This window comes from Loxodonta africana, chromosome 2 (genome assembly GCF_030014295.1).
Source record: "Loxodonta africana isolate mLoxAfr1 chromosome 2, mLoxAfr1.hap2, whole genome shotgun sequence".
NCBI classification, from domain to species: domain Eukaryota; kingdom Metazoa; phylum Chordata; class Mammalia; order Proboscidea; family Elephantidae; genus Loxodonta; species Loxodonta africana.
This window is the reverse complement of record NC_087343.1, coordinates 20,263,210-20,277,996: the sequence shown is the minus strand read 5'-3', so window position 1 is coordinate 20,277,996 and position 14,787 is coordinate 20,263,210. Positions and strand designations below refer to the sequence as shown.

The 14,787-nt window shown below is 45.0% G+C and overlaps 1 protein-coding gene across 1 annotated transcript in view; it reads left to right on the top strand.

Moving 5' to 3' along the window:
* Positions 1 to 14,787, top strand: part of MYO10 (myosin X) — a 282,989-nt gene that overhangs the window by 234,515 nt on the left and 33,687 nt on the right. The window contains exons 22-26 of the mRNA XM_003407874.3: positions 4,721 to 4,827; positions 6,810 to 7,040; positions 7,374 to 7,419; positions 8,176 to 9,048; positions 10,858 to 10,981. Of these exons, the coding sequence (XP_003407922.3) occupies positions 4,721 to 4,827; positions 6,810 to 7,040; positions 7,374 to 7,419; positions 8,176 to 9,048; positions 10,858 to 10,981 (1,381 nt within the window). The remainder of the gene's footprint in view (positions 1 to 4,720; positions 4,828 to 6,809; positions 7,041 to 7,373; positions 7,420 to 8,175; positions 9,049 to 10,857; positions 10,982 to 14,787) is intronic.

The window sequence follows — 14,787 nt, the reverse complement described above, 5'->3', positions numbered from 1 at the left end:
ACTCCGTTAATAACCTGACCTCTATATGCCCCCTCTCTGACTGGTGGACCACAAGGACATTTTGCATCTCTGGGAATTAGTGTCAGTTCACAGCCAATGTCCAGTAATCCCTGAAAAGTCTGATTATTTCCTTTTCCCCAATGAACAGCCACTCGTAAAAGGCCATAGATCCCTTTAGAGAAAGGGATTAACAGAAAGGGAGAAAGATAAACAGTATAAATTTTTGGTAGTGCAGTGGGGTCCTTCCTTAAGGGGACCCAGCCCCCCTTCATTCAAGCCTGGGAACTAATTGAGGGGCCGTGGCTCTCTCTTCTTGAGGTTCTAGTTGGGCTGCAGTTCACTTGACCTAGAATTCTTCTGCTTGTACGGATCAAGTTAAGTATTTAGTAGACTTCCCATCTGTTTCACTCCTGGGGACACCATGACTAAGTAGCCAACGCCATTCTGAGTACTGCTTTGACTCTGCTGTCCATTACAGTAACCACACTCACCTTGTCTTTGTCAATTAAGTCCTGCCACTTAGCCCTTACCACCACAGGGTCCAGTCAGCATCATTTGTAGTTACGTGTCTTAATTCAGTTAGGGCAGTTCCCACTATCAAGTCTGACTTCTATAAGATAGCAGTCTTCAAGGATGCTGGGACTCCCCTCACAAATTTGTTCCTCTCTGTTGTGGTGAAAAGTGTGTCCTCTGGGCGCTCCATGAGTTCATCTGTGGACCCACCTTGATAAATCCTCTCTAACATACCAGTTTCCCTAAGCCTTCAGATACCTTCTACAGCACATGAAGGCAGGTCTGGCATTTCAACTTGATTTACTGTAGTCCACCACTTAATCCGTGCTTCAACAACCAAACCAAATCAACTGTTACATCCTTTTCTGACCTCTCAAGCTGAAACATTGAATGAAGCATCTGTGCTTAGCGGGCTCATATCGATAAACTCAGAATGGTCCATCCTTATGTTCCTTGCACCATTATCCCACACTCTTAATAGCCATTCCCACACAAACTCCCCAGGTTTCTGTTTGTACAAATTAGAAAAATCCAGCAGTTCTCTGGCCATGTAGCGTGCCTCCTGGATCACACTTTGTACTTCACCTTTGGGGGCTCACTGGGACTTGTCTAGTATAGGTCTAGAAGCCAACATGAGTGCTGGGGGTGGGTCCTAAGGGCATTCGGCCATGTCATGTAAGGGATCTGCCTCAGGCGAGGTGCCAGACACTGCCCTAGGCAACATCTCAGAGACTGTGCAGACACAACTGGGTTAATTCATCAGACAGATGAGAGTGGAAGGGGTAATGGTTTTACTGGGGAGGCAGAAATGGAGTCATCTCTTCTCCAACACATTTCCCCTCTCTGACCTCCTGGACTATTGCCAGGCCTTCTTCCTCCGTTCTATGGCAATAAAGGCTGTGAGAGTTATTTTTATAAAGACATCTTAATAGAATAACCTATAGGATCTCAAGCTACTTAAGGTAATGATGAAAAAGAGTCACGTACAATTGTTCATATTGAGTATAAGTAAGCAGAGCAGTACCATGGTGATTGTAATTAATGTCACTAAATCATGCATGTAAATATGGTTGAAATGGCAAATGTTTTATTAGATATGTTTTACCACAATAAAATTTTTTTTTAATAAGCGAAAACAAAGGAAGCAGAGCAGCTCCAGAGGGTGGAGGACTCAGCCCGGAATGGCAGGCCGTCCTTCCCAGGGTTGTTGCACGGTGCCTCTGTGATAGCAGCCAGGTCGTGTGACTTGGTGCTCGGCTGTGTCCTGAGAAGGCGATGCCAGGGCTCACCCGCCGGGCTGTGAGAAGAGGTGTTGGCGTCCGCGTGACGTTCATAAATCAGGGTGGATGTCCTCAAGGAAGCAGGGTTGAATCTCCCAAAGCACTTGGTTCCTTTCTTTGCCCTTCAGATGAGTGAAGGGGGTCTGTATTAAGGTGTGGAAACCAGGAGTATAAGTTCGTGGGCAGAGCAGAAGAGTTACCTGTTTAATGGTCATAAAACCAGAACAGACTTTTCATTGATACTGCTTCCAACCAGAACATTTGTCGTTGTCGTTGTTGTCAGCTGCCATTGAATGGCTCAGACTCGTGACAACCTTGTGTATAACAGGCTGAAATGTTGCCTGGTCCTTTGCCATCTTCATGATTATTTGTATGCTTGTGTGAATTGTTGCAACCATTGTGTATTTTGAGCAACTTCCAGCCCTCGGGGGCTCATCTTCCAGCACTATATTGCACAATAGTCTGTTGTGATCAAGAGGGTTTTCACTAGCCATTTTCAGACGTAGATCACCAGGCCTTTCTTCCTAGTCTGTCTCAGTCTAAAAGCTCCACCGAAAGCTGTCCACCATGGGTGACACTGCTGGTATTTGAAATCCTGGTAGGATAGCTTCCAGTGTAATGACTGCACACAAGCCACCACAGAAGGAAAAACTGACTGATAAGGGGTGAGACATTTGTTCTTTCATATAGGTTTCCGTTTGTCCACCTGATAAACTTATCACTTATAAGAATCTACACTTCTGTCTAATGATGTCCCCAGCACCACCGCTTGTCCCTCAAGATTTGACTTTATTACTTTTTGTTAGCACTCACCAAATTGGAAGCATCAGAATTTAGATCCTTTACGCTGGACAGTGATCTCAAAGAGAAGCTTAAATACCATCTAGTCTTGATTAGGAAACCCTGGTGGCATAGTGGTTAAGTGCTATAGCTGCTAACCAAAGGTCAGCAGTTCGAATCCACCAGGCACTTCTTGGAAACTCTATGGGGCAGCTCTACTCTGTCCTATAGGGTCGCTATGGGTCAGAATCGACTCGATGGCAATGGGTTTGGTTTTTTGCTTTAGTCTTGATGAAAATTGCTTTTGATCCACACTTTGATAATACAGAGAGAGTCACATTTCTAAAAACCTTTTCTCAGTAGCAAACCAAGCAAGCTTTGCACTGGCAGCTTCTGTCCTTTGCATTTTATATATATTTTTATATTATATATATTTACGTATTTAATTTATATACATATATTTATAAATATATATATTTAATTTGGAAACCCCGGTGGCATAGAGATTAAGAGCTACGGCTGCTAACCAAAAGATCAGCAGTTTGAATCCACCAGGCGCTCTTTGGAAACCCCATGGGGCAGTTGGCTATGCCCTATAGGGTCACTGTGAGTGGGAATCAGTTCGATGGCAGTGGGTAATATATTTAACATATCAATATAATATTAAAGATACAATCTCACATCCACAGAGCATGCTCACTGCGTTTATAAGAAGAGGATGTGATAGAAACTCTTCTAGAATTACTTGTGGTAGATTTTCAGAAACGCTCAGGAACCAAGAGCAGGAAAGATGAGGCTTCTGTGTGTCAGGTGGCAGTGAGATTCTTTATCGGCTTTTTTACCCAAATGTTGTCAAGAAGGCGGAGCAGAGAGTCTGGAAGATGGTTCCGCCCAGAGCATCCTGCATGGTTATGGGCCGGAATGGCTCACAGGAGCATAAAGCAAACCACGAGGGAGGGTATTCTGTCGGCCCCTCCCAAAAGGCCTCCATGCTGACTGGTAATGCAAAAGCCTAAAAATGTTTGACCCTGGTTTTTTAGGGAATAATTCAAGGCTTCTCATCCACTTGTTAAATCTGAAAGCACAAAATTAAGAGCTACCTTGATGGGAGGGGGAATCTTAATATTAGCATAAAATCTTCCCCAAAATTAGCAGTTTTGATATAAAGTTCCAGTTATCAGACAAGACTTATCTTTCTGACAAACACAGGATTGAGGTGCCCATTTCCCAGCAGCTACGTTCATTTTGTCCCCCATTCTGGTATTCTGTGGAGCCCTAGTGGCACAGCGTTTGGCTGCTGACCAAAAGGTCAGCAGTTCAAATCCACCAGATGCTTCATGGAAACCCTTTGGGGCAGTTCTACTGTGTCCTATAGGGTTGCCGTGAGTCAGAATCGACTGGAGCTGAACTGAGACAGAGCTTCAATGATTCTATTCTAATACCAAATGAGGTTTTCGGAATTTCATTCTTAATGCCATTTTCTCTATGTGCATTTACGTTTTTGGAACCAAGATGCCCTCAATGAAAAATAGCTATAATCACTGAACAAGCACCAAGAGAAGGTTTCTACGTGATCGTGAAGTCACATTTTAGAAATTTTCTGGATTTCTTTTTTTCTTATTTTTTTCAAAAAATTTTAGCTTACCATACTTCTGGTACTTAGACTCAAGGTGTGGCCCTGGACTGGTGCTGATTCATGAACAATGAGATAAAACATTTAGAAACCTTCATAGCAGTTTGGCTATCATTTTATGTCTGCTGAATTTAATAATAATAATTTTAAAAAAGGGGATTTGTATTTTATATATCTTTTTTATTTTATCTTTCTAGTAGTATACTTTTATTACACTTTACAAATGTTTTTCTCATCTTTACAGGTAAGAAATTAAAAAAAACAAACTAGTCTTTCACCCCCCAGGAAGTCTGAGAAGTATATTCTAGAAAGATGGCCACATGTTTTGGTGTAAACTTCAGGAGAACAAAAAGATCTTCCTCCCCCCACCCAAAACCAAAAACCAAACCAAACCCACTGCCGTTGAGTCGATTCCGACTCACAGCGACCCCACCGAAAGATACCCGTAATTTAGAGATGTCTTCCTTCTACCAGTCATGCTCTTTGGTTCTGATGTGGGGCCTCTCTTGGGTAGGTCTTCCTTCGTGAATCCCTGGAACAGAAACTGGAGAAGCGGCGGGAGGAGGAGGTGACCCGGGCGGCCATGGTGATCCGGGCGCACATCTTGGGCTACGTGGCACGGTAAGACCCACATTACACCCCTGCGGAGTCCCTTCCTCACTGCATCTTACCAGGTGACAGCATGAGTCAGGTGCTTTCCGTTCAGAGCAGAGCTAGGTCCTAGTGGGGACGAGGCTGAGGGGAGTCCAAGGTCAGTGCTGGCTGACCAGCTCCACCAGACCCCATAAGCCTGAACTGGGCAAAAAGTAAATCAGGGGTGAGTGACTTTTTGACATCTCACTTGGAGCAATGATGCTAAGGGACTCTGCTGAGATATTTGACTTGTTTACCTAGTGCCTCTCTGTTAGGTAAATGAGTCAAATTTCTCATTGAATCAAGAGTTCCGTCCCTCTGTTTGGAGAATGAGGCAGTTTGTTTTCACGGGCATTTTAGTCCTGGCCACCTGTGCACCCTTCGTGATGCCTTTTCTGAAGTACAAAGCTGTCCTGTGGTTGTGGGACTTTCGTTTTTTTTATTTTGTTTTTCACAGGGTTTCAAACTGGTTCATTCCGGTTCGAACCTCTGCTGAGAAAAATCACCTGGGGATTTGTTAAAAAGGCAGGTTCTGATTCAGTATATGTGGGGGTAGAAAGGCACATTCTCAGCAGGGGTCCAAACTGGTTCGCTCAAACCCTGGTTTTTCATATACGAACAGGCCACTAGCCACCACCACCATATGCCATTGATTGAATTCTTACTCATGGTAACCCCATGCACATCAGAGGAGAACAGTGCTCCGTAGGGTTTTCTTTTTTTTTAATGAATTATTGTATTTTATTTATATATACATTTTTTTATTAAACTTCAGATGAAGGTTTACAGAACAAACTAGTTTCTCATCAAATAGTACACACGTTGTATGACATTGGTTAACAACCCCACGACATGTCACACTCTCCCTTCTCAACCCTGTGCTCCCTATTACCAGCTGTCCTGTTCCCTCCTGCCTTCCAGTCCCTACCCCAGGGCTGGTGTGCCCCTTTAGTCTTGTTTTGTTCCATGGGCTTGTTCAATCTTTGGCTGAAGGGTGAACCTCAGGAGTGGCTGCATTACTGAGCTGAAAGGGTGTCCTGGGGCCATACTCTCAGGGTTTCTCCAGTCTCTGTAAGGCCAGCAAGTCTGGTCTTTCTTTTTGAGTTAGAATTTTGTTCTGCATTTTTCTCCAGCTCTGGTCCAGGACCCTCTATTGTGATCCCTATCAGAGAAGTCAGTGGTGGTAGCAGGGCACCATCTAGTTGTACTGGACTCAATCTGGTGGAGGCCATGCTAGATGTGGTCCATTAATCTTTTGGACTAGGCTTTCCGTTGTGTCTTTAGTTTTCTTAACTCTTCCTTGTTCCTGAAGGGGTGAGACCAGTGGAGTATCCTAGATGGCACTCAGAGGCTTTTAAGACCCCAGATGCTACTCACCAAAGTAGAATATAGAACATTTTCTTTATAAACTCTGTTATGTCATTTGAGCTAGATGTTCCCCAAGACCATGGTCCCCACAGCCCCCCGCCCAGCAATTGGGCCCAGCAACTCCACAGGGTTTTCAGTGGCTGCTTTTTCAGAACTAGATTGCCAGGCCTTTCTTCTGAGGCATGTTTGGGTGGACTCTAACCTTTCAGTTAGCTGCCAAGCACATTTGCCATTTGCACCACTCAGGGGCTCCATGTGAACAGGAGAATATATCAAATCTTTTTTGGTCCTGTTTACAACTCATCTTCTGGTTGGGACAATGCAAAGTAAGCATTCGGGGATTGTGTGTGTTTATGGAGCCAAAATAATGATAGGGTCCTGGCTGTTGTTTCGTTACTCTTATGTTTCTTTTGCTTTGTTTTGACTAAAAGGGGCCTCCTTGTTCTCCCGTCTCTATAATGAGCATGAAGTAATGAGCTGCTTGCAGAGCCAGGCTCTCCTTCCTTTGTTTTCCAGCATTCATGGAAGCTCATTTGAATTTCTTGACGCTTCATTACCTCAACGGTTGTTCTGTTTTGTTTTGTTTTTGTTGGTGTTTTTAGAAAGCAGTACAGAAAGGTCCTTTCTTGTGTAGTGACACTCCAGAAGAATTTTAGAACATTGCTTCTGAGGAGGAGATTTTTGCACCTGAAAAAAGCAGCTATAATTTTCCAGAAGCAGCTCAGAGGTCAGCTTGCTCGGAGAGTGTACAAGCAGCTGCTGGCTCAGAAACAGGAGGAAGAAAAGAAGAAGCGAGAGGAGGAAGAAAGGAGGAAACGGGAGGAAGAGGAAAGGTACAGTTCACTTATAGCTTGGCTGAAACGGAAGGGCACCTTTATTGAATGTTCAGTATCTACCCCTGCCTAAGGAATTCCCGGTGGATGCAACTGAACTGCTATTTGAAACTGTAACTCTTGGTGTATTGAATGCATACTTTCTTGGCAGCATTGAAGACCTAGTTCTACTTACGTTTGTATTTGTGCACAGAATAAGTACAATGCCAAAAGGCTATATCCTTCCTGCTTTTTAAGTTGTCTTTAATGAAGCATTTTAAAAGAAAAATTAATCTCTCTGATAAGGATTTGTTGTTGCTGATTTTCTTTTTTTTCTTTTTTTACTGTTTTTAGAGAAAGAGAGAGAGTGCGAAGAGAAGCTGAGATCCGTGCCCAGCAGGTAAAGAATGCTCTGACAACTTGGCATCTCATTTTTCCATTTCCATCACACTTCAGAGAGTCCCTGGCTGGTACAGGGATGGTTAACATGCTTGGCCGACAACCAAAATGTTGAAGGTTCAAGTCCACCCAAAGGCGTGTCAGAAGAAAGGCCTGGCACTCTGCTTTTGGAAAATCAGCCATTGAAAGCCCTGTGGCGCACGGTTCTCCTCCAACGCACATGGGGTCTCCATGAGTTGGAGTCAATGGCTAGTTGGGTCCCATTTCAAATATTTTGACTCAAAGATTCAAAATTAAATAGAAAGGTATAAAAAGAAGAACTTTAGAGGAGATGTTAATGATGCAATTTCTAACCCTTTACAGTTGCTTTCCAGGTATGATAAAGCTTAGTGCATCTCTGAGATTTTAATGTGCGTCACTACAGGGTAATTTCTGTAAACTAGTGTAACCATATATTGTCATGGCTTTTCATTTGCAGTGCAAGTCCCTGGGTGGTAGGAGAGGTTTACACTCCACTGCTAACCCAAAGGTTGGTGGTTTGAACCCACCAGCAGTGCCATGGAAGAAAAGCCTGGCAAACTGTCAGTAAAAGATTGCAGCCAAGAAAATCCTCGTGGAGTACAGTTCTACTCTGTAACACGTGGGGTCAGAGCCAACCTGACAGCAGCCGGTTTGGTTTTCCCTCATTGCAAAGGAATGGTGCATGCGTTTTTTTTGTAGTGAAGTCTGCTTATATCTACCTTGCTTTTCTATCCAGGAGGAAGAGGCAAGGAAGCGGCAAGAACTGGAAGCCTTGCAGAAGCGCCAGGAGGAAGCGGCGCTGACCCGCGAGCTGGAGAAGCAGAAGGAGAACAAGCAGGTGGAAGAGATCCTGCGCCTGGAGAAGGAGATCGAGGACCTGCAGCGCATGAAGGAGCAGCAGGAGCTGTCGCTGACCGAGGCCTCGCTGCAGAAGCTGCAGCAGCTGCGGGATGAGGAGCTCCGGAGGCTGGAGGACGAGGCTTGCCGAGCCGCGCAGGAGTTCCTGGAGTCGCTCAACTTCGACGAGATCGATGAGTGTGTGCGCAACATCGAGCGCTCCCTCTCTGCGGGCAGCGAGTTTCATGACCTCGCCGAGAGCGCGTCCGCGGAGAAGCCCAGCTTCAACTTCAGCCAGCCTTACCCGGAGGAGGAGGTGGACGAGGGCTTTGAGGCGGACGACGACGCCTTCAAGGATTCCCCCAACCCCAGCGAGCACGGCCACTCGGACCAGAGGACCAGCGGCATCCGGACGAGCGACGACTCCTCCGAGGAGGACCCGTACATGAACGACACGGTGGTGCCGACGAGCCCCAGCGCAGACAGCACCGTGCTGCTGGCCCCGTCGGCCCCGGACTCGGTCAGCCTGCAGAACTCGTCCAGCGGGGAGTCCACCTACTGCCTGCCCCAGAACCCTGGCGACCTGCCCTCCCCGGACGGGGACTACGACTACGACCAGGACGATTACGAGGACGGTGCCATCACTTCCGGCAGCAGCGTGACCTTCTCCAACTCCTGCAGCAGCCAGTGGTCCCCAGACTACCGCTGCTCCGTGGGGACCTACAACAGTTCCGGGGCGTACCGGTTCAGCTCGGAAGGGGCCCAGTCCTCGGTGAGCCCCTCCTGTCTTCTCTGTAGGCAGGTTGCTGCTGTTTGCCGTGGGGTCGGTTCTCACTCAGGGAAACCCCATGTAGAACTGCCCCGTAGGTTTTTTTGGCTGTAATCTTTACAGAGGAGCACTGGTGGCTCAATGCTTAAGCACTCAGCTGCTAACCAAAAGGTCAGCAGTTTGGACCCACCATCAGCTTTGCAGGAGAAAAGACCTGGTGATCTGCTCCTGTAAAGATTAAAAAAAAAAAACGTCCATTGCCATCCAGTCGGTTCCGACTCATAGCGACCCTGTAGGAGAGTAGAGCAGCCCCACAGGATTTCCAAGGAGCGGCTGGTGGATTCAAACTGCTGACCTTTTGGTTAGCAGCCAAACACCCACTGTGCCACCAGGGCTCCCCTATAAAGATTACAGCCTAGAAAACCCTATTAGGGGCAGCTGTGCTGTGTCCCATAGGGTTGCTATGAGTCAGAATTGACTCGATGGCACCCAAAAGCAACAGTCTTTATGGAAGCACATCACCAGGTAGCTGGATGGGTTTGAACTGCCAACCTTTTAAGTTAGCAGCCAGTTGCAAACTACTGGCGCCATCCGATTGAAATGGAAATTTTCCATAGTCCGCACCCCTGTGGCATCATCCTTTGGATTAAGTCATACCCCAATATCAAAGAAAGATTTCAGAGACACAGTCTTATAGATAATCTTGAATGCCTTTCTCTTTCCAGCTACAGTCGAAGCGCCTTTTGTGTGATGAATTTTGCTTCAGGCCTTAGAGAACTGGCATTTAAATATAGGCTTTGGCTGTGTGGGTCCTGGCTTTGCAATAGGTTAGGAAGTGAGACACACCCTTAACTGGAACTAGAATTGCTGAGGGCATATTGGAGAACTTTCCTTGTGAGCCTTACAGTCCATACCACAGGATTGTATTCCTTGTTGTGGTGTAAGGAAGGAATCTTTCGGGCTTACACATGCTCTTTCCAGTTTCTGGATTTATTTAGTTTACTTTTATTTTTCCCTTTGGCCATCCATTAAGTGCCCACTGACTTTCTAAGGGAGTCTCTGGGTGGTGCAAATAGTTAGCACACTCCGCTGCTAATGGAAAGGTTGGCGTTCACCCAGAGGCACCTCAGAAGAAAGGCCTGGCAATCTACTTCCCAAAACTCAGCCTCTGAAAACCCTGTGGAGCCCAGTTCTCTAACACCCATGGGGTCACCGTGAGTCAGAATTGTCCTGGCAGCTGGTTGGTTGATTTTGTAAGATCCGAAAATATTTTTTAGCATAATGATGTAAAAAGAATTAATTCTTGCATGGTTTGATTAAAGTGATGCTCTTAATTCTTGCATTAAAAAAAAAAAAAAAAAAGAACCTCTTGCCGTAGAATCGATTTGGACTCATAGCAGACCCTACGGGACAGAGTAGAACTTCCCCGTAGGGTTTCCATGGAGCAGCTGGTAGATTCGATCTGCTGACCATTGGGTTAGCAGCTGAGCTCTTAACCACTGCGCCACCAGGGCTCCAAATGGCTTGATTAAAATTATGCTCTTAAGCAGATGTGTTTGTTTGTTGTTTTGTTTTACAATAGGGAGTCTTTGAACTAAAGTATATCTTGTGTTTTGCATATCAGTTTGACCTTAATGTTTTATAATTCTGAATTCTTTGGAATGCCACCCTCTGTCGCAATGTTACCTATTAGAGTCTTGCTTCCTTCTCGATTATTTTTACTTTTTAAATGTGGACACACGCTGGGCCTTTTCATTGCTTGCTTTATGCCTTGTTTGCTCACGGTTGGCTCTCCCTGTCCTTCTCGTTCAGTTTGAAGATAGTGAAGAGGACTTCGACTCTAGGTTTGACACGGACGACGAGCTGTGCTACCGGCGGGACTCTGTGTACAGCTGTGTCACGCTGCCTTACTTCCACAGCTTCCTGTACATGAAAGGTACAGCCTGCCGCCGTCAGAAAGCCTGGGGTGGACTAGGGCCGTGGAGAACAGAGGTCTGGTTTTCACAGAGGCTGATCAGAGGGGACTGGGGATATCACCTTAGACACCTTAGATAGGTGAGTGGGGGCCACCTGGTGGTATAGCCTGGGTAACAGGGTCATACCATAAAGAATGACGCCTTGATGCCTCCTGGAGTGACGCAAAGTCGCCAGATGAAGAATGTGCAAATACTGTTTTCAAGGAGCCCCGGTAGTGCAGTGGTTAAGTGCTTGCCTGCTCACCAAAAGGTTGGTAGTTGGAACCCAGCAGCTACACCTCGGGAGAAAGATGTGACAGTCTGCTTCCGTAAAGATTACAGCCCTGGGACCCTGTGGGGCAGTTCTTCTCCATCCCATAGGGTCGCTGGGAGCTGGAATCAACTCGATGGCAGTAGGTTTGGTTTGGGTTTTTGCTCACCATGTTCAGCCCCCTTTTCCTTTTTATTGTTTCCTTTCACTCTCACTCCTGTGCTCCTTCCTTTTTTCCTACGTCTTTTCCTCTCTCCCCCCTTTTCTCATTCTCAGACCCACACACATGCACACACAGCGCGCACAAACATGTTGGCTGCTGGAGTTAGCGTGACTAATCGTAATGACAGACTACCTTTTCTGTCCCCACAGGGGTGTTAGGGAACCTGGAGGATATGCTGTACGTGTGGAAAATCATGCTCAGAGAGCACCACACCTTGCTTGAACTGCTCACTATACCTACTGTCTGTCCCACGCTTCAGCATGAGAATTTTAGCTGTACGATGAAACCTGTGAGAGCCGGAACTCGATGGACTGCCTTGTCTTTCTGTATCTTACAAGTTTTCTGCCTTTGACAGGGTGCAGTATTACTGCTTTCCTATCGCCCCTTTTAATGAAAAATCATCTTCCTTCTCTGACAGGTATCTACCCTACACAGGCTTGTGCTTTCCTAGGTTTTACTGTATGTTATAATAGCTATTAAACTTGGTATAATGTACCTTCGTACTTGGGGACCTTGAAACATACTCCTTTTGGGAATTATTTGATTAGGACTGTGTACTCAGCCGTAGTCATGTTCTTGATTGTCTTCTAAATCAGCATCAGTTCCATAGAAGTGGGAATAATAAGAAACCATAATCACCAGTTTCTTCTTATTGTGGTTAAAAGTATGTATAACAAAACATCTGCCAGTTTGGCATTTTTTACGTGTACAGTTCAGTGATGTTGATTACATTCATCACGTGCTGCATCCGTTACCGTTACCCTTTCCAGACCGTTCCACCGCCATTAGCAGAAGCTCAGTGCTCACTAAGCAGTGACTCCCACTTCCCCCGCCCTCCCACCACCCCTGGTAACCACTAATGAGCTTTGGTCTCTATACATTTGCCCGTTTTATATATGTGAGCTCGTACCATATTTGTCCTTTTCCTCAGCATGAAGTTTTCAAGGTTCATCCATGTATCACCAGTTTTTGATAGCCATTCAACAGATGGAATGGTCTTGTTTCTCACATTGCTCTAGACTGGATGACGGGAAGAGTCAACAACTTGGGGGGGGGGTGGCTAGGATAATGAGAGCCATCATCTCCAGGTGAGGCCCCTCAGCACTGCCACCTTCTCTTTCCTTCCTTTTCCCTGCTTTCTCCCATCTCCAAGGGTTTTTTTTGTTTGTTTGTTTTGTTTTGTTGCTTTTTTTTTCTGTCAGATCTTTTTCTTCACTTTCTTTAATACAACCATCTGTATTCACTTTTTTTTTCCTACCCCTTTCCCTATGAAAAAGCTTTTTTATTCTGTGTTTCCATTTCTCCTGTTCTCCTTTGATTCTCTGTCCTGTTGGCATATTTATCTTTATCTACCCATCTATCTGGAAACCCTGGTAGCATAGTAGTTAAGAGCTACACGACTGCTAACCAAAAGGTCAGCAGTTCAAATCCACCAGGCACTCCTTGGAAACCATATGGGGCAGTTCTACTCTCCCATAGGGTCGCTATGCGTTGGAACCAACTCGACAGCAGTGGGTTTGGTTTTTTTTTTTTGGATCCATCTATCTGTCATCTACCTAGCTGTCTATCTGTATAAGTGTGTGTGTGCCTATGTGACTTTCTTCTGTCCTCCTTAATAGTTTTTCTTCACTTCTATTTTTCTTTTTAGCACCCAAGGTGTTCATGAAACCCCCACCAAGATTTGGATTTGGGGGAGATTTTTTGTTTCCTGAAGCCACTGTTGGGTGTAGATTTTGAGAGATGTGTTGTGGTCAAAAAGACAGAATTTCTCACCCTGCCAGCCAGCATCAGCACACCTAATAAAGGGAGAAAATATACTCACAAATCAGAGCTGAGTGCTCCAATAAGTTTCTAATCATACATAACGTTTTAAAATTTTCTTATGCATTTCTTGGAGTAAATACAATGTTAAAAAATGGTTAATATTTAGGACTTCAGTTTTTAAAAAAATAAGAAAATTGAAAGGCAAATAGGCAAAAATGAACATTCATTTAAAAATTAAAAATGAGTAATATACTTTTGAGAAATGTTCAGCTTTATTAATCATCAAAGGGAAACAAACAAAAACAGTGAGTCCCTTTTTTTCTTTTTAAACCCAGAGGTATACAAAGCAACCCAAGTTTGAGGTGATACTGGCTCAGACCAAGTTGGTCACGAGGGAGACAGGAAGGAGTGGTTGTTGTTGGTGGTGGTGGTGGTGGGTGCCGAGGAGTTGATTCCAGATTCATAACGACCCCACATGACAGAATAGAACTGCCCCAAGGGGTGTTCTTGGCTATAATCTTCACAGAAGCAGATCACCAGGCCTTTCTCCCACAAAGCCACTGGGTGGGTTCAAACCATCGATCTTCCAGTTCACAGCCAAGTGCTTACTATTGCGCCACCAGGGTTCCTACAAGAAGTGGTTACGTCCTGACTTATGGAACTTGGGGGGCTGGCAGGACTATTCCCTGATTGCATGTAGGGTGTAAGAGAGGGGGGCAAGGGGAGCTCTGCTGGGCAGGAGAAGTAAAGATGGCGGCCTGTCCTTAAAGTAAGCTTTTAAACATTAATACCTGTGCCCCTTTCCTCAATTAAGTTTTCATCCCCTAAGTTAGCTTTAGAATTCCCTATCAAGCATCACTTTTATTTATAATATACTACACTGAGTTTGTGATGTAGTTTTGTTGGATTAAGATAAATGAGATTAGAAATAGATACCATCGGAGCGTTCTAAAATCAGCTCAAGATGGCCGGTGGGTGAGTTTTTGGCATGCTCACATGTTAATAAAACGAGTCGTTGTAGAAACGCAGCATCATTCAATTTTTAGTAAGTCTTAAAGTGGTGGCAAAAAAGGTTTTAGAGAAACCACTGGTAAAGAAAATCCAGTCACCCAGTTATAGTTTATGAGTGTAAATAAGTTTTCCCAACCCTAGTAGCCTGCAGAAGGTGTTTGCAATTAGGAAATCAGTAACATTGGTCAGACTCTCTAAGTAATAAATATCTACAGAGGGCACAGACTGGGGAGGGAGAACCAGGGTGGGTGCTGTTGATAACCCAAGAGCAACAGATTCAGTAAACTTGTCATGAGGGCTGTGTATTGTGATGACTGTTCTAATCTGTATCTTTGAAACAACCGTGAATAATAGCCTTTATCACTTAAAGATAATAGAATAACTTTGTACTACAACTTCCTCTGGGATTGTTTGGAGAAATCTAGATTAAAGTCACATATAAAAAGAAAATGAATGGTTCATTCTGATATAGTCCTTGGCAAGTTCAGTATCTGGAAACAGCTCTGGAGTTTAGCACG